This window comes from Melopsittacus undulatus, chromosome Z, assembly GCF_012275295.1.
Source record: "Melopsittacus undulatus isolate bMelUnd1 chromosome Z, bMelUnd1.mat.Z, whole genome shotgun sequence".
Taxonomy (NCBI): domain Eukaryota; kingdom Metazoa; phylum Chordata; class Aves; order Psittaciformes; family Psittaculidae; genus Melopsittacus; species Melopsittacus undulatus.
The window spans coordinates 33,492,945-33,516,771 of record NC_047557.1 but is presented as its reverse complement, the minus strand read 5'-3'; the positions used below and the strand labels follow the sequence as shown (position 1 = coordinate 33,516,771).

Genomic DNA, 23,827 nt, shown 5'->3' with positions numbered 1-23,827 from the left:
CCTTATTAGTCATTGGAACCTGCTCTGAGGTCTCCCTTGAGCCTTCACTTCTTCAGGCTGAAAAAGCCCAACTCTTTCAGCCTGTCTTCAGGCTCTCACAGGAGAGGTGTTCCATCCCTCTGAGCATCTTTGCGGATCTCCTCTGGACTCCCTCTAGCAGGTTCTTCTTATGTCTGGGACTCCAGAAATGAACACAATATTCTGGGTGGTGTCTCAAAAAATAGATTAAAAATATGAGAAATTAAAATTTGCAGTGGGATGATACAGGTTAGATCAAACTTTCATGGCTGTGGAAAATAAATATCGTAGTTTAGTAGGTAAGTATACATCAGGAAAGGAGTTATTTTGTATGAGTGATGCTGTTGTAATCCTCATAGCTTCTACAGCTTCTCTACTTTGCAAGCATGCATTATGAGGGGCAGGAACAGGACTACAGGAGTACTTGTAGTTTAGCCAGGATATGCATTTGTGAAACTAAGAAAAAGAAATCTAGCACTGTTCCAACAAAATCTTCTGCACACCACACTTTACTTCCAGTTTTATAACTCCAGGCTTTGTCCTTGTGCTGTTACCTACCTTCTTCCTCTTGTACCACTTCCAAAACTTGACAAAATTTACAGATGTTGTGTTTTATAGTCTATTTTAGTGGAGTTGGAAGATGTATGTAGTGAAGTTGGAAGATGTTTAAATATATAATTCTGGGCAGAAATAAATAAGCGTATCTGAAAAGCAGGAGTATTAGGTGGCATAAAGTTGGTCAAAATCAATCTATAAAGGGTTATAAGCAGTGGATTCATTATCCAGTGCTGTAGTATTGTTATGAATGTTACTGTTCTGATAGAAAAATATAATCCCCCCCTCTAATTAACCAAAATTACTATTATAAATAACTTTTTATTTGTATTTATTGAAGTCACATGATAAATCCTTATGGAAGAAAAGCCTGGAAGCTGTGATGCTGCACTGAAGGTTTACTTCATTGACTTGCAAAAGTTTGTGACTATTCTAAAAATCTATGTAACCAAAAGAGTATGTATAATAACTTCAAAAACAGATTAAAAAATACTGTGGATTTGCAGTGTTGTTTTTGAGTTTACATATATTCAACCACTGTGGGAAGATTCTGTAGTTTGTGCCATTGCTTTTGCTATGTTAAAATACTTAAACTCTATTTGCATAACCAAACTAAAACTCTATTTGCATGGAATTTTGAAGCAGGTGTGAGGTCTTCCTGCAGAGCAAATAGGAAGGTTTATAACGGCAAAGATTACTCCCAAACCTTCTTTCTACCATTAGCTTTCCAAGTAACTAATCATCCTCCAAAAATCCCAAAGCCTAAGAAAGTGGAAAGTCAGCTCTGAGACTGGTGCATTACTTAAAAATAGTGCCCTAAGATGACAATTAGCAGATCAATTTTTGTGTCTGTTGCCAGATTCTGTGGAATTTACTTGTTCTCTCTTGTACCTCAGTTTTTCCAGTTGAATGTTGTAATAACTTCAGTAATATCTGGATCACATCTTACATTTCTACCCACTGGAAATATATTTAGATTTAAAAAGTAGTTTCTGTAAATCTCTTCCAGTCTTCCTTTTTTGAGGTTGCTGTTACTGGATTCTTTACATTTTTCTCTGTTGAAAAAACCTGAGTTTCTGCAGTATTATAATAATACTTCTTGAAGCAGATGGAAGTTGCTGCATGAGTAAATTTGGTAGGTGTTTTAGAAATTTTATATGGTAAAAAAAAAGTAAAAAAATTTATATTTCCCATTTAGAAGAGGAAGCTATTAAAAATGTAATGAAACTAATGACTAGTGCAGTGAATAAAAAATAGGGAGAATCTAGTAGGCTGAGAACTGTTGGTGAACATCTTGATTTATTAACTGGTAAGTAAATCAATACTTTTTCCGTAACTTATAGGGAATCAGGAATAACAGAGGAACAGATCACATTGTGGGAACCTATGGCTTCCCTTCTAAAAGCTAGCTTGACAAAGTGCATTAGCATAATTGCATACCGTTTCAGTATTTGTCCTTGAGATTTGTTATAACACTGTGTATGTTATAAATAAATAAAATGCACGCTGGTCATGATGAAAGTGGAGAGATTCATGTGTATTTCTGTAGTAGTCAGGTGTTTGGAAATGCTGAATGTCAATATACAATGAAGTGAATTTTAATTTTACAGTTTCTTCATCATGTTCACTCTCTTACACCTCACCCACCTCTGCCAACAGTCAAGAATCAAGATGCCAGCATACCATTAAAACTGAAACAGCTGGACCGCTTTCACCTGTTGATTGGCCAGCAGCTGTTGGACCCTCCACTTCTCAGGTCCCGACCCCCTTTGTTGGATACCCCTCATCTGGACACTTGTCCCCTTTTTCTCTCTCCCCACCTACTGGACATTCCTTCCCCATTGGGATCCTTCCCAATGGCTCTTTTCTTCTTGGGCCTTCTTCTCATCAACTGTCAAAGATGGATGTTCTTATATCTGAAGTGAGGGAACTAAAAGAGGAAGTAGTTAACATGGTGCAGGAGTTGAGAACAGTAACAGATCACCTTGGCTTTTTGGTGGCCTGTGTGGGACAGAGTTCAGGAATTTTTCCAGCTCCCAGTGTTTCTTCTGAAGGTTAATGCTTTAGAAACTCATAGTCTCCATCTAACAGATGAATTCTTCTTGTAAAGTTTTACCTTGATGAATATCTGTTAAATGCGTTTCTGTGTTTTTGACTCAGTCTGAGTTCTCAAAATCTTTGTATGTCAAAGCATGTTTTAAAGCAATTTATGTTTTGTTAGTAACTTCTGTTACATCTGCCTTTGTATTTTCTAATATTTCAAAATACTCTTTAGTCAATGTGTACACATATACACATACATATATATATATACATATACCCATGCATACCTTATGGATTTTTTTGAATTTTCTGTTTCTTACTAGTATAATGTGTGCACAGTAGTCAAATGCTGCCACTTGGTAAGTTTTTGTAACTTCATATTCATACATTAAGAGGTACTTTTTATCAAGGATAACTTTTCAAAGTGCATTTCCAGAAATAATTCTTAGTCATGGCTTCTCTTAGCCTCTTGGCTACTAAAAGTGGCATCAAACAATAAAAAACAATAGCATTAGAAAAGAAAAGTTGCCTAAGAGGCTGGAAGTTGGGTTCTCTTCTTTCTGGTTGCAGAACAAGCCATTGACAATGTTCAATGCATGGGCATTGTTCCTGCTCATGAAAAATTGGCAGTTCTACCATGATAGTTAAATTTAAAATCAATAGCGAATTGGTTTACCTTTTTTTTCCATAGTGGCAATTTCACAAGAAAAACTCCTAGCACATAAAATAATTTAAAGATTGTTTTCATCAAGATTAAAATTGCTTTTTTATCATTAGAGGTGGAAAAGCACTAGGTACAGAAAAATAGGTGAAGGAGCTTTCAAATGCTTATTTAATTAAAAAGGCAGAGAAAGAGGAAAAAGTTCATGAACAGGACAGCAAAACATCTTAGTTGCTTGCACATTAAAATAGTTTACATCCTCCATTATAGGGTGAGAATGGTAAGTTCATATTCACTCAAAAAATAAAGCAACAGAAATTACTTCTGTTTTTCTGTGTTTAGAATAGCTTTAGGCCAGTTTTCAACTTGTTCATGATTATCTTCAAATACTCAGAGTAGCAGAAGAGGGAGTTTCTGCTCTGGGTAACACAGGGACCTGACTTCTTCAGCCCATGTACACTGCAGTTTCTGAATGAATGAAGAGTAATAAAATGTTTAGAAATAGACACAGAAAGACAAATACAGTAGGAGATGCAGTAAGAAGCATTCAAAAAGGTTTGGTTTTTTTTGCGTTCCTGGAAATGGCTGCTATTTGCTCAATAAAGTAACTGTAAAAAATCTCATTATACGTTCTTTGTCTTTTATTTTGAGTCATGTATTGTGGCAAGGCTTATTACTTAATGTTTTCCATGTGTGATTAGTGACTTGAATACACTAAGGGCTGGCACATGCATCTCTCATGTACATCAGTGAAAGATATAAGTGCAAATGGATATTTTTCTTGTATGCATAGCACTTATTCTGTGGTGAGCTATGTACTAGGCAACATCCTGTTACCTTGATGGTGATGCAAAATGTCTTATGATTGAAATCAATGATAAAATGCATGTCTTAATGCAAGATTTGGCTCAAGAACTATTACATGTAATTGTCCTATTCTAATGTTGCTGAATAAGAGATTTCATTAGTATAATTGAAACCAATCAGCATCTATCAGAAATTGTAAGATAAGTATAATTCTGTATGACCTGACCTATGTGGTGCAGAATATTATCAGTTCCAAAAGTATAGGTATTTAGTACATCATGCATCATAGGTACCTGTGTTGACATTTTTCCCCAGTACATCTGTGGTACATCCATGAGATGGAAAAAATAAATTTAGCCCATGTACTGTAATTTTTTTTAGGCACCTCTCCTTTCTGTCTTGATTGATAGATTCTTTGTTTCTGTGCTGTATGTATAGATACGTTTGAAAAGGTTCTTAGTTACTCTTTTTAACTGTGTTCATATGAACTGTATCAAACTTGATCAGAGTAGTATATTTCAGTGTGAGTTAATGATTTTATCTCAGTTCAAAACCATTCCCTAGATGGATCTACAATTAAATTAATATAGAACATCTATTAAACCATCCTAAACTGTTACCAGTAGAGACTATAATAGTAATAAAAAGGAGATGCCATAACCCAAATGCTTCTAAATCAACAACTTCCTTTCATTTCTTTTTCTCTCAAATGCCTCTTTTAATCTTACTGCATTAGAAACTGGAAATACTTTTCTGACTTTTGCCGTTAAGGTTGCAATATTGATTTCATTTTCTGGCCAAGGTCTTTGGATTCTCAGCATTAATGAGATGGGCATTTTTCCTTGCTGTTTGGATGACTTTCTGTAGGATAATTTAATAAATGACTGAAATGTACTTAAAGTCTATAATTAGTTTGGCTTTTAATTAGATTTTCTCAGTATCCCGTAATGCTCACAGAGCTCTACTGATATCACATCTCTTAACAATGATTCATAAGTAACGAAATGGCCCAGTCTGTTTCTGAAGTGTAAAGTTAAATAAAAAGGTAGTCAAGTACCTAAAGTACACTGTAGCTGCTTAAGGGTTATTTATAGCAGTTCAGAGTACCTGGGGCCTCATATGGGTTTTGTTAATGGCAGTATATGTTTGTTATAGTACATTCTTTGTAGCAGCAATACTGTATTTTTTGTCTCATACTTTTTATCTCTATTTCTTAAGGCAGCCTTATTACTTGGAGTGCCTGTTCTATGTTTAAAAGGTAGCTACCCCACTGAGCTCTGAGTTACTCCTAAGTACTTCCCATATGACATCTGATGGGCTGTGCAGGTGCTTAGATAAACTGATTCTCAAGTTGTGGGAAGAAGGGAGGGAGGAGAAGCTGAATAGAGGAAACCTGTCACTCTTCTTGCTGACCCCATGGGGCACTGCAGGGCTGATGCAGACATTCTCACCTCCCTCCAACAGGAACAGCCCAGCTCCCCATGGCCTCTGTGATGGCACCTGTGTCTCGGGGGTCTCCTACCTGGACAATGCTTCTGGTGTGAAGCATGTCACATGAGGAAGGTTGGCCAGCTTTATGCCAGCAGATAAGTGCATGAGAAAAAAAATATATTTTTCTCATCATAAGAAAACATGAAGGTGTGGTAACATAGTCATGCTGATTATGAGCCTTTCCTGGGTGGCTTATTGTTACTTTCTGGTGGGGAGTGACAAAGTGGGTTTGAAGGATGAGAATGAAGAGTTGCTGCCACCCACTATTCTTGCAGAATAGCATGCCATAGTTGCAGCCTAATCTTAAGGGAAATAGATGTAAATTAAATAGAAATAATCTCTTCAGTAGGCAGTTACTACATGTAATATGCCACTGTCAAAGACCTGTTATGGGATTAGGTGTGTATGTCCTGTCTTACAGTTAAATGTTTTTTGAAATTACTTTGGGATATGGATGGTTTTGATATGTACATATTTAATATTAATGGTCTAATCTGACCATCGTATCTTTCCTCTTCTTCTGTTTTATAAACTGCTTTTTGTTAAAACTGAAAAATTAAAAAAAAAGCTTTCTCAATTACCCTAACTTAAATAACCATGCATTAGAATTATACTTTTCAAAAGCTAGTGTATATAATTTTAACAGAAACTGTACTGAGTTGTATTTGCTTTCTGTTGATAAGTAGGATAATCAGTAATGCAATTAAGAAATTCTGTTGTACAGCTTTTTACAGTTAGTCACACAGAGCAACAAAAAGCATCCTAAAACTTGTTTGTACAGATTTGCTTGGATTTTACAACCCCCCACTTCATCTTCACCCCTAGTATGGTGGGAAGTATAAAGGCAGGTAAATACAATCCCTCTATGTTTTGTCAAAATCACTTTCTGTTGAGGAAAAAAAAAACCATCGAAGTCAACACCTCCCACAGAATGTAACCATTGGCAGTAACGTACAGTATTTTGGAAGTTCACATGTGGGAAAGGATGAGAAGAATGACATGTTTACTCCATCTAAAGGGTTTCTGACTCTCACATTTCAGTTTGAAAGTTCTTGCATCACTTTCTTCTCTTTTATATACTAATGGTTATGGAGCAATGCAAAATAAAATAGTGTAATTTATTAGAAAAGATTAACAGAGAATGATCAAGGAAATAATACAGTAGTGTAACAAATGTACTCTTGTTTTGCTGAATGGTAAGGTAGTAGTCTGCTCACCAGCTTGCAGTACTGAAAATGGCATTGGGAGAAATTCTAGCCTAGTTTCTGTTTAGGATCTTCACTTTTGCTAGACACAAAACCTGCTCTGCCTGATGCTGAACAGAAATTCTAGCAAGTTTTTCTCTATTCTAGGCATCAAGTATCTCAAACACCAAGCTGTTCAGGCACATCTCTCTCTCCTGTTTATTCACAAAAATATGCCACCATTTATTTTTTTTTGTGAAGAAGATAAATGAATTAAAATGTTTTGATTTTCAGGATTGCTGGTTTCCATCAAGCCCCTGTTCCAAGTCCTTAGGACAGATAGAGCAAAGCCTTTTTCTTACAAATGAGAGGTTGTTGTGCTTTAGAGCCACACAGCTGTCAATGTTCAGTGTTAGGTGCCTTATTAAGACCTACATCTGAGAAATACAGGGTGCTTACATGGATGAAGGAAATTGGACTGAACACATCTGAAAATCAGTGTGCTGGCTCTGCTTGTGCAGAGTGGCTCTGCTCGTGCAGAGTGGCTCTGCTTATTCGTCACATGCAGAGGTGTAGAACAAAACTGGTTCTTGTGAGCACAGTGGTATTTGTCACAATTCATCATCATCATCCAGCTATCCAATGTGAATTTAAAGTTTTACTTAAGTTTTCACACATGCTTCACACAAGCATACCCACCAGCTGTGTTAGAGGCAGTGGAAAGTGAGGCACAGATGGATGTGACGTATGTAGTGTATCTGCCACCAGGCTACACTAGGTGCTGTTTCTGGGAAAAGACCTGATTGTTTAAAACTGTAACTCTTACAGATTGCTGGTGGTGCTATGGCTCCATAGCTTTCCTGCTTTCACAGGGGTTATATATGCAGTAAGCTGAACCTTGTCTTATCTTGGAGGTGATGCTATACTAATGACTTGTGAATGAATTTTTACAGATTGTTGTCTACAGGAGCATACCTTGTAAAGAAAGACTTGTTAAACTAAGTAATAAAAAACATACTAATAAGAAGAGGAAAATAATAAACTGCATTAAAAGAGATTTAATATTTGTTTATGATTTCTTCTTACTCTGCTCATAAGCATGTCTCATGAGGAAGGACGAGAAGCTGCCATGTTATGGTGGTGAGCAGGAAAGTAGATCAGGTGTCCAGAAGCAGGCAGGTGAATGTTTGAACTTGCCCTGGATCACTGCTCAGTTCTAGCCAAGTTCTGCTAACAGGTGGCTTGCCGAGTGGTGTGCCAAGGTGACATTGATCCAGGGAACTGCCTGGATGACAAGCTGCTTCAGGCTGAAGAAGAGGGTCTTTGCTTTGATAAGGAAATTACCAAAACTCATGTCTCATTAGTGTTTCCTAAGGTTGTTTGGAAGTGAACAACAGTTTAATTAAAGGCTGATGTAAACACGTTTCTGCACACTTTCCCTGCAGCATTTTATCACATTAGAATTGATCAAAATTGTTGCCTTGGGCTGTCTTAAACAGCTATACATCTGGAGCACCATTTGTGCAAGCTGCTGATGAACAGGCTACATGCACTATGCTTCACAGCAGCTCTTCTGTCTTCCTATGTAGGCAGATGATCTAACTCTTTTTATTTGCATAAACCCTTTTTTCTTTGATGTGATGCTTTAAAATGTATATCATGCCACCTGTTTGGGTGCATACATACTGTATCTGCACAGTAATATGAGAATACAGATACAGGCAAGAGTAATTTAGAACAGCACTGTGAATTTAAAACAAAAATAACCTTTTTCCATATTTGAAGAAAATTGTCAGCAGGACATGACACAGTGTCTGATCAACATTGACCTTCTGATGATTTTGTCTGAGTGCTTTTGGCATCTTTCTGCTTTTCATCTGGACTTAGCATTTCTTCCAGAAGATTAAAAATAAATCACACTTAAAGCAGTTTTATTTTCATTCTCAAAGTAATAAGAATTGGAACCTCAATCCTGAAACTTTGACACAGACTTGAGAGCAAGTGGCCTGTTTTTGTGACCTCTGTCACTCATTATGTAATTATGAGTATATAACTAAGCTCTATGTAGCTACTATACTATTATTCCTGATGTGGAAAAAGTCAAATGTTTTAAAATGAGAAAAATATGTGCTTTCTATTATATAGAAACTATTAGTAAAATCATATGAGGTCTCAGTGCCCCTTTAACTCATTCTGCTTTACTTAAAGGCACTGTTTCTTCTGAGCAAAATTATAGGCAGTGAAAAAGTACATTGCATTTGTTTCCTTTTTTTCCACTTTTTGTTTTTGTAACTGGTAACTCCAAAGAAATGTAACTTGTGTAACTTCCTATTAAAGCTCTAAGCCTACTCTCTTGGTCAAGAAAGAGATGGCTGCAGCCTTTCTTCTGAACGTATACAAACAGTTATTGTTCTGTCTCCCACCGGCTGCATCTGTTATTTAGCAGTGACAGGAGCATGAATGCTTCGTTATGATGGCCATGCACACATGGGGAGAGGCACGGAGGCTGTGGGGAGACGGGGCTATCTGAATTACTTCTCAATGCGAAGTGTGTTGTTTTAACAACGAATCTGCTGGCTGTACTTCAGCCATTATTCTTTTCAGTTGCCTATGTTATGAATAACAAGACTTCTGAAAGTATTTAATTTTAGTGTGCTGCGTAATATACATTAAAGTTGCTGTTTAGGTGGGTTACAAGTATTTTATGGGAGGGATGAATTTTCTATTCCTGACTATCAGTTGCATTCACCTTGAAAGTCTTCTATATGAGAAGTAAATTGCATTTGCTTCATAATTTATGCTGTTAATTTTCTACACACTAACTACAATTCTTCCATAAAGCAGGAGCAGGAATAAATTGAGCATCTTTAAAGCAAATGTGAGGGTTATACTCACCAAAATCCTTTTCAGTAGATTATTTTCAAATTAGTGATGCCACTGGAGGGTTAATGGATAATCTGATTACATTGCACTTCATAATAGCATACTTCTTTCAAGCAACTAAAATATTTTGACTTTGAAAAACAAAACTACTTTTGCTTATTTAATGAAGTAACAGTCACCAAACAAATTAAACCCCTGTTGCATTCCAAAAATCAGAGCTGCTGATGCATGCAGACCTTCAGGAGGTAGCAGCTTTCTCTCATGAGTTCTTTTGTTGAATATGAGCTTTACATATGGAAAAGATTTCCCTTAGAGAGACTTAAGCACAGTCTTTCTAGATTGAAATAAAATGAAACTGTACATTCTCTCTTTTGTCATTGCCTATATGTGCTAGGGTCAACAAGCTATTTGGTCACTGATAAAGTTCTGTGACAACTGCTGAAGACTACAGTGCTGTAGTGGGAGGCTGTGTCCGGAAGCTGTTAGACACACTTCTCTTTTTCTTCCTTTTTTTTTTCCTTCAGCTGTAACATTGCAGTGTTTCTGCAGAAACAGAGACTGCATGCACAGAACCACAGTATAAAGACAATAGCTGGTTAATTTTGTCCCAGACTTTTATAAAACCTTACATCTGTTGTGGAGGTGTGAGAGTTTTCTTGCTCTGATGGAACTAGGGCCTTACATGAAGAAGCTAGGGCTCTCATTTCAGAAGAAAATAAAACATACTGAAATACTTGAAAACCATTCCAGAATCAATATACCATCCTATCATTGTTTATGCAAAAATCAATTTAAAACCCCAGTCTTACTATTTAAAGAAGTGTGTCTTAGCTTGCTAGAATGCATTCAACAGTACTAACCATTTGGCAGCTTTGTCTTTCCTACTTGCAGATAAATTCAAAGAAACAAAATATTGCTCTGTTTTCTTTCTGAACAATTTATTTACCAAATTTTTCTGAGAGAGCTAGAGGTAGCTCTGTCAGCATTGTTTTTGATAACAATATAAAATTGCAACATGTCAGGATAATAAAAAGCATGCACTAACCTTTGTTACATCTGCTAAATCTGAAATAGTAGTGAATTGCTGTGTTGTAAAGCAATTCCTTGCTCTTGCTTAATGTTCTGATGAATAAAAGCCTTTCTCAGCAGCCTTCTTGAAGAGGTGAACCTTGATTCTGGAAAATCAGCAGACTTATAGTGAGGACCAGAGGGGAGCAGGACAGTTGCAGGGGTATGACGGAGGGACACTGACAGAGTCTGTTTTGGGTTTGGTGCCTGTGCCTGTGCAGGGTGTGATAACGGGATGGGGCAGAGTAGGCAAGTGGTCTCTTGATTTGATTGTTCCTGCTTGAAGTATGGCTTTATGATGAAAACCCCTCTTAATGTCCATGCAGCTCAGAATGCACTGGTCCAATTTGGTCTCGGTAAGGTGCTTACATTTTGCAGGCTTGTGTTTGCCTTCCAAGATGATTGTATGTCCACTCAGAAAAGCACAATATGGTGTGCTAATATTGAAAGTGCCAAAATCACTTCAAGGGCTTCACTATGTCACGTAGTCTGTGTAGGAAAGTCAGCTGCAACATGGCCCCAGTCCAGTAAAGTACTTAAGAAATTACCTTTGCTTTAAACATGAATTTGGTCCCGTTGATTTTAAATGGAACCCACTTAGAATATTGATGGGTATCCTATAAAATATTATACTTTGAAATCATTTGGTGCAATGTCCAACAAATGTTACGTAATTAGTTTAAACATTCAGGAGTAATCCAGAACTTTTGCTTTATGCAATATCAGTAACCCTGTATGATAGGAATCATACATTTGTCCCTACTAGTATGTTATCTTCACACAATGAGCTCTGAAGAGATTTTTTTTTTTTTTTTTTTTGATGGGGAAACTAGAAGGAACGGTAGGAATACCTTACTTGAGACATGGAAAAATGTAATAAAGAAGCTGAAGTAGCCTTTATTCTTAGGGAAGTTACATAGTTTCATTATGGTTTTGGGAAGGGCAAGGGATGGGTTTGAAATAACAAAGTAATAAATACCATAAACCAGCATGCATATGGCAGTTACCCTACACACCTGAATGTAGGTGTTCCATTAAAAAAATGCAATAAAGATTATGTGGCTGTTGAAGGAGCAGATGATTTGGTGATGTTCTGGGGAGCTGAGAAGTGCCTAGGGAGGTTCTGAAGACATGCATTTCTTTACTGTTCGGCTTTTCTGGAATGAAAGGAATGAAGTTTCTGTTTTGCAGGATGAAGACCAGTTATGGGATTATTGTTCATTCTCAAGTTTGAAAGCAATAGTTTAAAATTAGTTTATTGGTCATACAGGAGCTGGTTCACCAAATAATATTTATGCAAGAACAGTGAAAAAAAATATCTTTGGTTTACAAAATGATGCATCCTGAGACAGGCTTCTAAGCTAATGTTTTTTTTCTGTTGCAGATATGTCTTCTCCTACAATGAAGAAACCTGAAAAGCCTTTGTTTAGTCCTACTTCTCCCCAGGATTCTTCACCGAGACTGAGCACTTTTCCCCAGCATCACCATCCAGGAATTCCAGGAGTTGCACACAGTGGTGAGGGTTATGGAGGAGGAAGAAATACCTCCCTATTCATTTGGTCTGTTATGCTTTCTTACAATCAGATTGCGATGCATTTTTGCAGACTTTCTTAGAGACTTAGTTCTGCTTATAATACTGATAAGAGTAGAGATGGAAGAAGTCGGAATATACTTGCAGGAATGCTCATTAAACCCAGTTCAGGTAGTCTGACTGCTGCAAGCCAGTGAGGAGGATTTAGGATTAACCAGTGAATAAAATGAGCTGTAGACTGCATGAAGAAGCTGACAGAGGAAAAATCTTCCCTGTGTTTCCTCTTTCTGCCTACATCATTTTTTATTAATGTTGCTGTGACTGTTGTATTTAAATACCAGAATAGGTAGGATTCAATACAGAAAGAGAAGTCACAACCATGCTCACTGTGTGACACAAGGGAATACAAGTGCTTCTTCTGAATGCTCTGTCTAAAGAAGCACAGTCCTGGTAAATATTTTTCAACATCTGTTTTCTGAAATTCATAGTCAATCCATAGTAAAAGTTCACTTAAAAATGTGAAGGAAACACATGAAATGTGATGGAATGCGTGTTATCATGAGGATTTATCAGGAATGACAGGAAAATTCCAGCATCACGGTCTGTTAAATTTTAGAGGTAAGAGTGATCCTGAGTTTTCAGATGAGACCGCACTCCTCAAAAGTCTCCCCTCAACAGCTCATCCCATCTTCATATAAACTGAATATAGAGGGAATCATTTCTTGATTAAAGATGGATGACTAGAGGAGTAAGACTGATTTAAAGACTTCTTTACACAGTTCCTTTGTATGGACTGTTTTCCCCTTAACATCTGCTTAGTTTGTATCATGTCAGTCTGCAATCATTCTGGTCTCTGTAAGGTGTCCACTATTAGCAGATATTCAAGCACATCAGAGATGATGGGTGAAATGGAAAGGATAGATTTCTGTTCACTTATGTTTGCTTTGCAGAGCTCCCACATGTCAGAACAGTAACTAATGTTTTATGATTAAAATGAACTGGTAGGGCTGTGATTAAAAAGAGCTGGTCACAAAAGAAGTTTCTGTAATTATTTTTGGCCCTATACTTATGAGTAGATCTTTATATTTGATTTAGTGTATCATTTTTAGATATGTGTGTTTGAGTGACAGTCATAACCTAATTTATAGATGAGATATTTACTTGCTAGGAGACCTGATTTCTACCATGTAGCCTCTTCTGTTATGTCATTAAGCAATGGTTTTGAGATTTGCAGGGTTTTGATTACTGGGTGCAGCAGTTTTGGAACATTCTTATTGTTGATTTTTCTTGGGAAAACTATGATTTGGTCCCAGCACAAAAATAGCAAGTCATTTGAAAATTAAACTGAGAAAAAAAAAAACCCAAAGGTATGAAAGGTGGTACAGAAGAGCAGTTTTGATGTGCTGGTGCCGATACAGAACAGAAACATTAGCAGTTTATTGGCAGAACCAGTAACAGTTTGGCTTGTAACTCATACAGACCTGATTTTGTACACTTCCACTAATGAAAATGAAAACACTGTTGTGTTTTCTCCATTGAGCTCCATACCTCCTTTTTAATATGTTGCCAAGTAGATGCCCTCTAGATGTATAGTGAGAGTGAAGAGCAGGTTGTTGTGCAGTGTGACAGAAGAACACTCTACTCCCAGGTGGGCAACTGGGCAACAGCAGGACATGCTGCACATATCTTTCACTGAGAAAACATTGCTGGTGGTTTAGACATTACGTATAGTCTGTAGGTAGGGAAATATGTGTTTGTAGGGGCTGGAAAGAAAGAGAACGCTAAAAAAAATATATAGGGTAGAAACTTTTTTGTTTGTCAGTGTTATTCTTATTGGATGGATTGGTTTCCCAGGCCCTGAAGTTTAATATTCATTAGCATTTTCAACAAAGGTCAGCTAATATTACCAGTATTATTGGTGAGTAGTTATTACACTGTCCCCATAAGAGGCAGAAAGAGCGCAATGAAGTGAGAAACCATTAACTGTTTCTTAGGACTTGGTGACTTTTCTCTCCTCTGTTGGAGTGCTGCGGATAAAGTATAGGTTTTACTTACTGAGTAAAATATTTTTGTTTATTTGGGCTGTAGATGGAAAAATGTGTAATTGAAATATCTTGTGTGCTGGAGAATGATTACCAAAGAAAAAATTAAAATATCTGATAGTATAACCCACAAAATTGAACAAAGACACACTTTATGAATTTTAAAAACAATAGCACTTTGCATTGCCCAGGATGATGTAAGGGAAGGACATGTAAGTTTTTCTGCAAAGATGCCATGAAGCATGAATGTGGTGAACTGATTTGTAACTGACTTTTTATTTTTCTTGCTGTAACGCAGAGGTGAAGAACTTTAGAAGAAACAAGATGTGAAGTAATTTTAATTTTATTTTATCTTCTCCAGTCATCTCAACTAGGACTCCACCTCCACCTTCACCATTGCCATTTCCAGCACAAGCTATTCTCCCTCCTGCCCCATCTAGCTACTTCTCTCATCCAACGATCAGATATCCTCCCCACCTGAATCCTCAGGATACTCTGAAGAATTATGTACCTTCGTACGACCCGTCCAGCCCGCAGACTAGCCAGGTACTGTAAAATGATATGAACCCTCCAAAAGAAATTCTATGAGGAATGTATGTCTTCCAGGGCATCTAGACCACTGTCTGACTAGTTCTTGTCTCAGAGCAAGCTGGTGTCTGGCATATGAGAAATCCAGCAGCTTCTTGTTCAGCATGGTTGAATAAAGGGCATATCCACTTGGTGTTCCTCTGTCAGAACAGTCTTGCTGTGTCAAAAATTACTTGTATTGAATGATCCAGCAGCACTAACTGGGCAAGTCCTAGTCCCTCACCCATCATGCAGGCTGGGCACCTCTGTGGCCCTGCATGGCTGTCAGAGACAAAGCTCCTACTACAGAACAGAGCAAGGAGTGCGCTGATACACACATGTGTACACATGCACATGCACGGGCATGCAGGTACATATATAGACTGACAATGAAAATAAACTCTGGCAAGGTAATGCTTGCCCTATTTTGTAGGCACCTGGCATTTCTTTGCACAGATCCAAACACCTTACTGTACAGCACAGACCCACAAAATTGTTTTTACTTGCTTTTGTAAAGAACATGCAGTAATGGGCTGCTACATCGATCCAGACTTGTGTCTGATATGGGAAATTAACATGGTTTTCATTAGCAAAGTAGCTTGTGAAGGACTGTCTGTAAAACTGCTTTCCATGATAGCATCAGCACATAGCATTAGCATGTGATTCACACTGTAGAATAAACTGCAGTTAAAACTTGGTCTGTCAATACTTGGAATATTTCCAGATGTAATCTTTGCTGCTTAGGCTGTTATTTATTTTTGATGCCTTGTCGAAAAGGCTTTTGTGGAGCCCTGTAGCTTGTGCTTTAGCATGTTTTTTGAAATGGTCAGGTTGTTGTGTTCTGAAGAATTATCTTCCTTTGGAAGGACTGCCTTATTAGGGGTAAGACATAGGGTTGCTGTGACAGTATCTTGTTTTGTGCTTTCATTTATTTTGTTTTTCACCAATGATGACTGTCCTTTCAGCATGTGTTTTGGGCAAAACAGCAATAAAACTTGAGACTGAATCAAACTTTCTATGTTGAATAACAGGTACAGCTGCTCTGGGATGTCCAGAAGGTCACTGTGGTTAGTGTCCCCTTGGGCCATTGCCCTTGTCCAGCTACATGACTATTTACCTATTAAAAAAAAAAAAAAAAGCATGTCCATAAAATCAAAATTTACTTTGAAGGGAGAAATCCCAACTGTGTGTTTTTTGTTGGTTATAATATTAATGCAAATTAAACCAAAAAGTGAAAATGGAGTATGTTAGCTTTAGAATACAAATTGCTATCTGTGCATGGATTAAAAGTCTTTCAGTCCCATATAGCATTTTTGCTGAGACTCAGCTGGGAATGTTGCATGCAGGACCTGATTTTAATTTGTGTAAAATTTCCATGAATAACAAAGTCTAATTAAGACATCCATTAAAAGTCCTTAACGGTAATTCAGTGCGGAAAATCTTAGAGTTCTGTTGGATTTTTTTTTTTTTTAAGCTGATGTCTTAATTAGGCACTATTAAGGGAAAAATTATGTAAATTAAAATCAGGCCCTTACTGTTATGCATTTCTTTAATTATTCAGTGCTTGTTTTACTTAGATTTTGATTTCTTATATATATTAAAAGAGCAGATTAGGTGATAATCTGTCTGGATTGTTCTGTGTTCTGCTTTGGATCATCACTGAAAAAATACAACATCTAATTGAAGTATCTGACTCTCTTTCAGACTGCTGACAAATGTGCAGTCTTGTGATTTTAAGATTGGGGAGCATATTCATTGAGCAGGAGAAATGCTTTCAACTGTTTGCCTATCAAGAGTCTTACTCTCTTCCCTTATCTGCGGTTGAAATATTAATCTTTAGCCCTGAAAAGATAAAATTTTACTTCACTGATTTTTTTTTCAGCAAACTGAAAACACTTCCTATTGTATTGTGGCACCATGGTGAATAACAGGCTGAACTGGCCCCAATTTACTACTTTCATCACCCTTCATAACCTTTATATTAGGGTAGTGTTTTTAATTTCATTTGATGTTTGATTTAGTTCCTGAGAAGAGGGGATGGGGTTAAAAAACATGTAGTATGGGATTCCAGGCATCTGCATCAGTAATTCTCTGCAATTTATTATAGAATCATAGAATCATAATCATCAATCACTATTATTATTGGAACCACTTTTAAATTTAACTCTTTAAAGTTCACCTCTGAGATATGCTGTATCTTAGAGGAGTTGCATACCCAGTCAAAAGATCTCTAAATAGAACAGTTGAAAGGATGGATGTACAAAAAAGAAACCAGCAAGAATAATTTTTTGCTTAGGAAAAAAGAAGCAGCTGTCTGTGAAGTTTCATTGACAAAAGGGAATTGTTCTGATACAATAGCATGCTTTGAGCCAAACCAGTATTTCTTTTCTAAATAAAAAATGAATTTTTATTCAAACAAATTTAATTATTATAAAATGCAAAACTGCATCTGTAGGAATACCACATGAAATTTAATTATACTTTCCGTACCTCAAAACATACTAATTTGGATTTCAAAAGGGGAACTATGATGATAGTTTTAATTTCAGCTTAAGAAATAGAAAGGATGTATACCCTGACAGCCTTTACCTAAAATGAACTGTTCCCCAGCATCTTTTGGTAATACACTAATTTAGATTGTTACGACAAGCAACTAAGATGCCATGTACTCCCTGCAGCAATTTTGAGATTAATTACATTACTGCTGCACTGATTATACTGAAACAGTCATGGTATTCAATAGAATACTTTAAGTAAAATTAGTTTAAAGGTATAGAGCTCCCATAGGTTTACACAGTAGGAAGCAGTGGGCAATTTTCTTGACATAATGTTAAATATTCCAAATTATGTGTGATGAACAGTCAGGAAGTTCAAACAGGCCCTTTGGCTGCAGTAAAAAATGATCCAACAATGGATGCTCCTAAACAAAAGAGAGTCGTGGTTGTCTGTTTCATGCGTCAATCTGGATAATAAATAATACTGAACAGAAGTGGACCTTGGTAGATATAGAGCTGGACTTGCCTCCACATAGTGGTCTGAAAAGGTCCCAGGGCTTTCAAAACCGCTGTACTTTCCATGATTTAGGTAATTCTGCTGAGTCCTTTTTATTACACTTGAACACTTTTCTTCTTAGTGAGGAATGTATGTGACTGGGTGTGATTGCATGTGAGTATGTACCTGTATTATAGTGTGCTGGTCTCCACAGTTTGACTGATAGCTGTTACTCATGGAATCAGAATGGTTAGAACTGGAATCAACTCTGTCTCCCCACTGCCATGGGCAGGGGCACCTTCCACTAGACCAGGATGCTCAACGCCTAGGCAGCCTGGCCTTGAACACTGCCAGGAATGGGGCAGCCACAACTTCTCTGGTAAACCTGTTCCAGTGCCTCACTACCCTCACAATGAAGAATTCTTCCTAATATTTAATGTAAATCTACCCTGTTTCAGTCTAAAGCCATTACCCCTTGTCCTGTTACTACATGCCCTTGTAAAAAGCTCCTCTCTGGATTACACTTGTTAGGTACTACAGTCCAAGCGAACCACTGTCCACACATTGACTAAAATTCCTGGAGCTCTTAAAACTTTGTTCCAATGTGAGCTATTGGCCATTTTATTTTTTTAACGGTTTTATCTTTGTCTGAAGACAGAAATATCTGAACAGCTTGAGAAGAGCTGCTTCTGGAAGCTGGTGAGGCCACTTATTCTTCTTTCGTGATTGGGGAATTCAGATTTTTATTCAATGAAAGATAAGCACACTCTTTAAGAATATGAGACAGATGCTTTGTCATTCTTCAGTACAGTAACTGCAGTCATTTGGCAACAAGGAGGGAATCTTCTGAGTCTCTTTGGGCTGGTCAAAGGGTTTCCTGTTGTTTCCTGGGAGAATACTAGCAGAATAAGCCAACACAAATGATATGTATACATGTGGTTCCTTTGGCATAGCTAGCTTCTTTATTTGTTGACATTTAATTATTTCCGCTTCTTGGGCAAGTCTTTCCTTGTAAAGTTAAGAAATTATTGGAGATTAAATATGGCAATGTGCTGGTTTTAATTGTAATTGGGAGGTAGAGAGAGAACACTGGCTTAATTCTATTTACTGACAAGACATCTGAAGTCTTAAATGCAGTTAAAAAGGATTACTTTTTATTTAGTTTACTCATTTTATTTTATTAAATGCACAGTTATAAGTCTCCAGAGTGCACAGAATATCGTTTAATCCGAAGATATCTTCTGAAAATTTATCTACAAAAAGATTTCCTTTTCCACGCTTGCATAACATGGATTTACCCTGTTGTTAAGGCAAATAAACAAGGAAAGCTGGGTGTTTCTTTGTGCTCTACCTGTTGACAAACAAATAATATTTTGTAAGCTCATAGGTAAAACTGTGATTCAGGATGCAGGGCTCTTTGCCTAGAATGTCTTATGATATCTGAACATGGGTTGCTGAAGCTCTGCAGTTTCTCTTAGTTCCAGCAGCATTACATCAAGAGGAAAATGCTTTTCCAAATGGGTAAGACTGAGAGCTTTATAGTTTAAAGTCAACACCTTGATTTCTCACAGAAAGGAGTACAGAAGTGATGTTGTCAGCCAAGGACTGGCAACAACATGTTCCTTCTGAAGCTAATTCTGCATGTAGACAGGTAGGTGCATGTCACACCACCTGAAGCTCTTGTGTGGCATCTCCCAGTGAGGTCTGTGTAAGATGGGCTGTAGCAATGAGTTACTCAGGTTGGAAGCGTATGGAAACTAATGAGATTTGTATTTATGAAAAGTGATGTGATACTATAAAAAAAATTCTCTGTTGCTACCATAGGGTTCAATAGCAAAAAGGAAATCTGCATAGCTTTGCTTCTTGTTAAAACAAATGTTTTATGAAGCTCACCAGGTTCAAACAGAGGAACTGCTGTACAGAACCTTCTACAGTCTCACTGACAGTAGTAATGCCATTCGTTTATGCTTAGCAGTCTCAAAGACACTCCGTTCTCTTACGCAGGTAGGTAATAACTTGAGGATGTGTCTTCTGCAAATTTGATGAAACTACCTCCTGTACCACTGAGCTGTCTCCAGTGGGAGACTGACATGGCCATTGTATATTCACAGGTGGTGTAGCATTAGTGTGCCCTAGGCAAAAGCTCTACTGAGGTAAAAGATTTGGTTTGCATTGTATAACAAAAAAAAAGAAAAAAGGGGCTGTGGAGGGAGGGGAGAGCTAGAAAAAAGGAAGATACTTCCAGTTTCTTTTACTTGTAGATTTTTGTAGATTTTCTGAAACATCCATCGCCTTCTGTGAGTGTAACAATGTACAGTGCCATGGACTCAATGATGAAGTTTATCAGCTATGATCTCCAGATTCATTGATATGGCTAGTAGACAACTGTTAAAACAAGGTATTTGGTGTGTGAGCAGGGGACGAAACTGCAGAACTTTATCTTTTACAGCTTCATCAACAAAATTAATTCTATCAATGATCACAAAACAACACTGCTGTATGTTTTTGCAGTGATGTTTTTCACCATGGTACCTGAACTTTACCATTACAAGGGACTGTAACTGTTTAGAAGAAATAGGTGGCAGAGTATTTCCAAGCACACTGAATCAATTTTAACTAAACTGCACTCACTGGTTGATCACCTGGCTGTAATACGGGAACCTCCTTGGGAAACAGTTCCTATTGAAAAACCTGTGTTTTGAGATGCAAATATATTATTCTTTTAGTATAGTGGTTAACTGGAATAATTAGATTCTCATTAAGCCCTGAAACTTCTTTCTGAAGCACCTAACACAGTATCCTATGTAGCTAGCTCTACCTAGAACATGCACAGGATTAAGATGATTTCTACCTTTGTTGCTTATTTTTTTGAAGATGCTTTGTATTTGAGAGCCCAAGGAAAATTTGTATTATTTTATTTAAAATTTGGAATTATAATTAAAAATATTTTGTAAAAAAAAGATACCTTGCAAATTTGAACCTGTTTAATCATTTAAGCAGCTTAATAGTTTATGTTAGCTTTTTAATATGCATGTCCAATTTCTGTTATGCTTGGATATCTCATCTGTAGATGTTAGCGTTGCCATTTCAATGTGACATCAGAAAGATTTTGTTAATACTGGATGTAGTGAGCTGAATGAAAAAACAATCTCCTAAAATGTAACTAAAGACCTAAGATGTAAATGTGCTGTTATTTGGCAAATGTACGAACAGAAGTCTGAGAGGAGGTGATTGATGACTGATTACAAGTAATATTAGTAAATAGTAAATATTAGTAAATATTAGTAAAATATTAGTATTACAAGGAATATTAGTAAAATCCCAGCAGGAAAAATGAGTACAGTGAATCCAGATTTTAAGACAGTACATATATATATATCTGTTATAATTTTGTGTTCAGACTTCAGATCTGATGATTAACTGAAAGTGTGCATAGTGCACAAAAACAGATATTAATAGTCTGACACTCTGAGTCAGGTTACGCTACAGCTGTGACAGATACAACTCATCTGTGGCTTTGAACACATGAACAGATTAATTTGTGACAATTCAAGATGGTGTGAATTAAAAAACTCAAAAATGTAATACAAATCTGAAAATCAAATTAGCTTCCAATCCAACAATAGAAAAAGTACACCTGCATAAATTGGACTAAATTTGCCAGACCTTCATTGTGTTTGCTTCTTTCCCTCTCCTACTTTCAAATGCACAGCTTGTTTATCTAACACAGCTGCCTCCATGCAATTTGCTTGAAGTTTATGCCTCAGGCATCATCTCCCTGGGAATGCATCACACAGACATATTGATGCCCTAGTTGATGGTAACAGTTGATTTTTCACCTGTAATGCATTTGTCATTAAGAATCTCTTCTGGGAAAACTGGAACTAGAACCTAAAACTTGTTTTAAATAAGGAAAAAATTAATGTGCATTGAATGATGTGCTATAAATATTTGCAATTGTAATTCAAGTGGATACTCTCCAAATGGATATGTAGTTTCCATCCTAAAATATCTTCTGATATATCTGAAAAAGTTAAAAATGAGAGCAGGCCACAGAAGTTATTTCTAGCACTCCGTTTGCAATAAGATTACAAAAATTGACAACTCCAGACGTCTATACCTGACCAGAAGTTTTCCATCTTTGCTGAAAGACAGCTAGAATTGTGGAAGAAGAATCATGTATGTAGAAGTCCTGGTAGTGATGTCCTCACCTTCAACTGAGATTAGTTAAAAATTTAAATACAGGAAACCTTTAGTATGGGGTAGAATTTAGGTTCTTAGTCATGGTGCACCAAACTCTGTCTTGTGTGTACTTATCCCTTCTTGTGTTGTGTTGTTTGCCAAACAATAATACCCAAATAGTTATTGCAATATGCAGTTTTGATGTTGCTGCAAAGTTACAAATCAACTGTTATATTACAAACGTGAAAACAGAATTAAAGTACTTGAGAAAGTACAAAAATAGATGTTAGATAATGCAAAAATAAAAGCAAAATAAATCATAAAGTGCAGTCAGAAGATACTTGAAGAAATGTGACAATATGCAATAAAATTTTTAAAAGGCCTCTAATTTTTAAAGTGTCTTGGCTTATTTTTATAGGAAATTTACTTCATGTATTTCTTAGAGATTTTCTGAATTTATGTTAGGTAAAATTTTCATTTTATTCTAATGCAGGTCAAGTCAGATTTTTGGTTGCCAAGATACCTGGTTTTAGAGGATTGCAGGCCATTAAAATAGATCCCACAAAATAAAATTCCCTAAACCACTGCTAAAATAGATCTCAAAGAAAATGGACTTGCTGTCACATACTTTATAGGTGTTTGCTGTAGTATAGAGATGTAATTTGTGTTCTTAAGGAAAGACCTCTGTAGTTACTGAGTGAGTTCCCTGCATATGACCCATTCATTGGTCATGTAAGCATGCAAGCAGATGCTCAGTAAACTTAGGCCACATTATTTTCTAGAAATTGTCACATATATATTCTGTGACGTCATTTTCATTTCAAGTACACATAATAAGGGAGCTCTAACAAACAGTGAAGTTTTAGCTAGTCTATAAAACTTAATGCAGCATGCCAGTTGGGGAAGTCATGATATTTGCAAATGTATTGTCATTCCTTTGAATCCATACTGCTTTCTTATTTTGAAGCTACTTTGACAGCTGACCTTATTCCCATTAGTAAATGCCTAGTATTAATTTCTCAGTTTATGCAGCTAGGAACATAAGTAAAAAAGTGGTAAATACCATTCAGTTTCTGTATTTGCAAGATCTTGGGGAATTCTGTGTCTCTCCTTTCCTCAGCCCTGCTCCCACCTAGTGAAACATAGTGTTTAGGGAGTGACTTTTCTTCATTTAGTGGAGTATTTTGGGAGCCACTTCTCATTAGTGTACATTTTTACTGTTATTTTTCATTGAAATGCTCGTGGTTTTAGTGAGGGAAATAGTCTGCTAACTGCTCAATGTTCCTATAATATAAAATTGGTCTCCATTTGCACTTAGGTTTTCTGGTGTTTTCTTCTAGCTTAGTTTTAGATGTCCTAAAGAACAAGACTCTCCTGTGGGGGCATTTAAAAAGTCTAATAGATCATGCTGCCAGGAAGTTTCTCCTGCTATTAATTTTAAATTTCCTCCTTCTCCATTTCATTCCATTACCCAGAGTTTATACTTCCTGTACTTTCCAAATAATTCCTTCCGCTTCTGTGTGTTTATATTCTGCACATACCTGCAGTAATTGTCTTGGACCAGTTAGTTCATTACCACAGACATGCTTACCTCTTTTAACCTTTCCTTGTATCATTTGAATAACACCCTTTATCAGTCCATTTCTTTAGTCTAAGTTATCTCAAATTTGACAAGATCCTTCTGATAATAAGATTACCATTTTTTTTACTTTGCATGGCGGTACGTTAAAAGTACCTATGAGTCACAGAACACACAAGCAGTTTAAGACAAAAGTTACCAGCCACAGTTGAAAAAAGAATTTAC

At 36.7% G+C, this 23,827-nt stretch overlaps 1 protein-coding gene across 1 annotated transcript in view; it reads left to right on the top strand.

Moving 5' to 3' along the window:
* Positions 1-23,827, top strand: part of NFIB (nuclear factor I B) — a 64,736-nt gene that overhangs the window by 17,489 nt on the left and 23,420 nt on the right. Inside the window, exons 5-6 of the mRNA XM_031054355.2 lie at positions 12,095-12,226; positions 14,645-14,829. Of these exons, the coding sequence (XP_030910215.1) occupies positions 12,095-12,226; positions 14,645-14,829 (317 nt within the window). The remainder of the gene's footprint in view (positions 1-12,094; positions 12,227-14,644; positions 14,830-23,827) is intronic.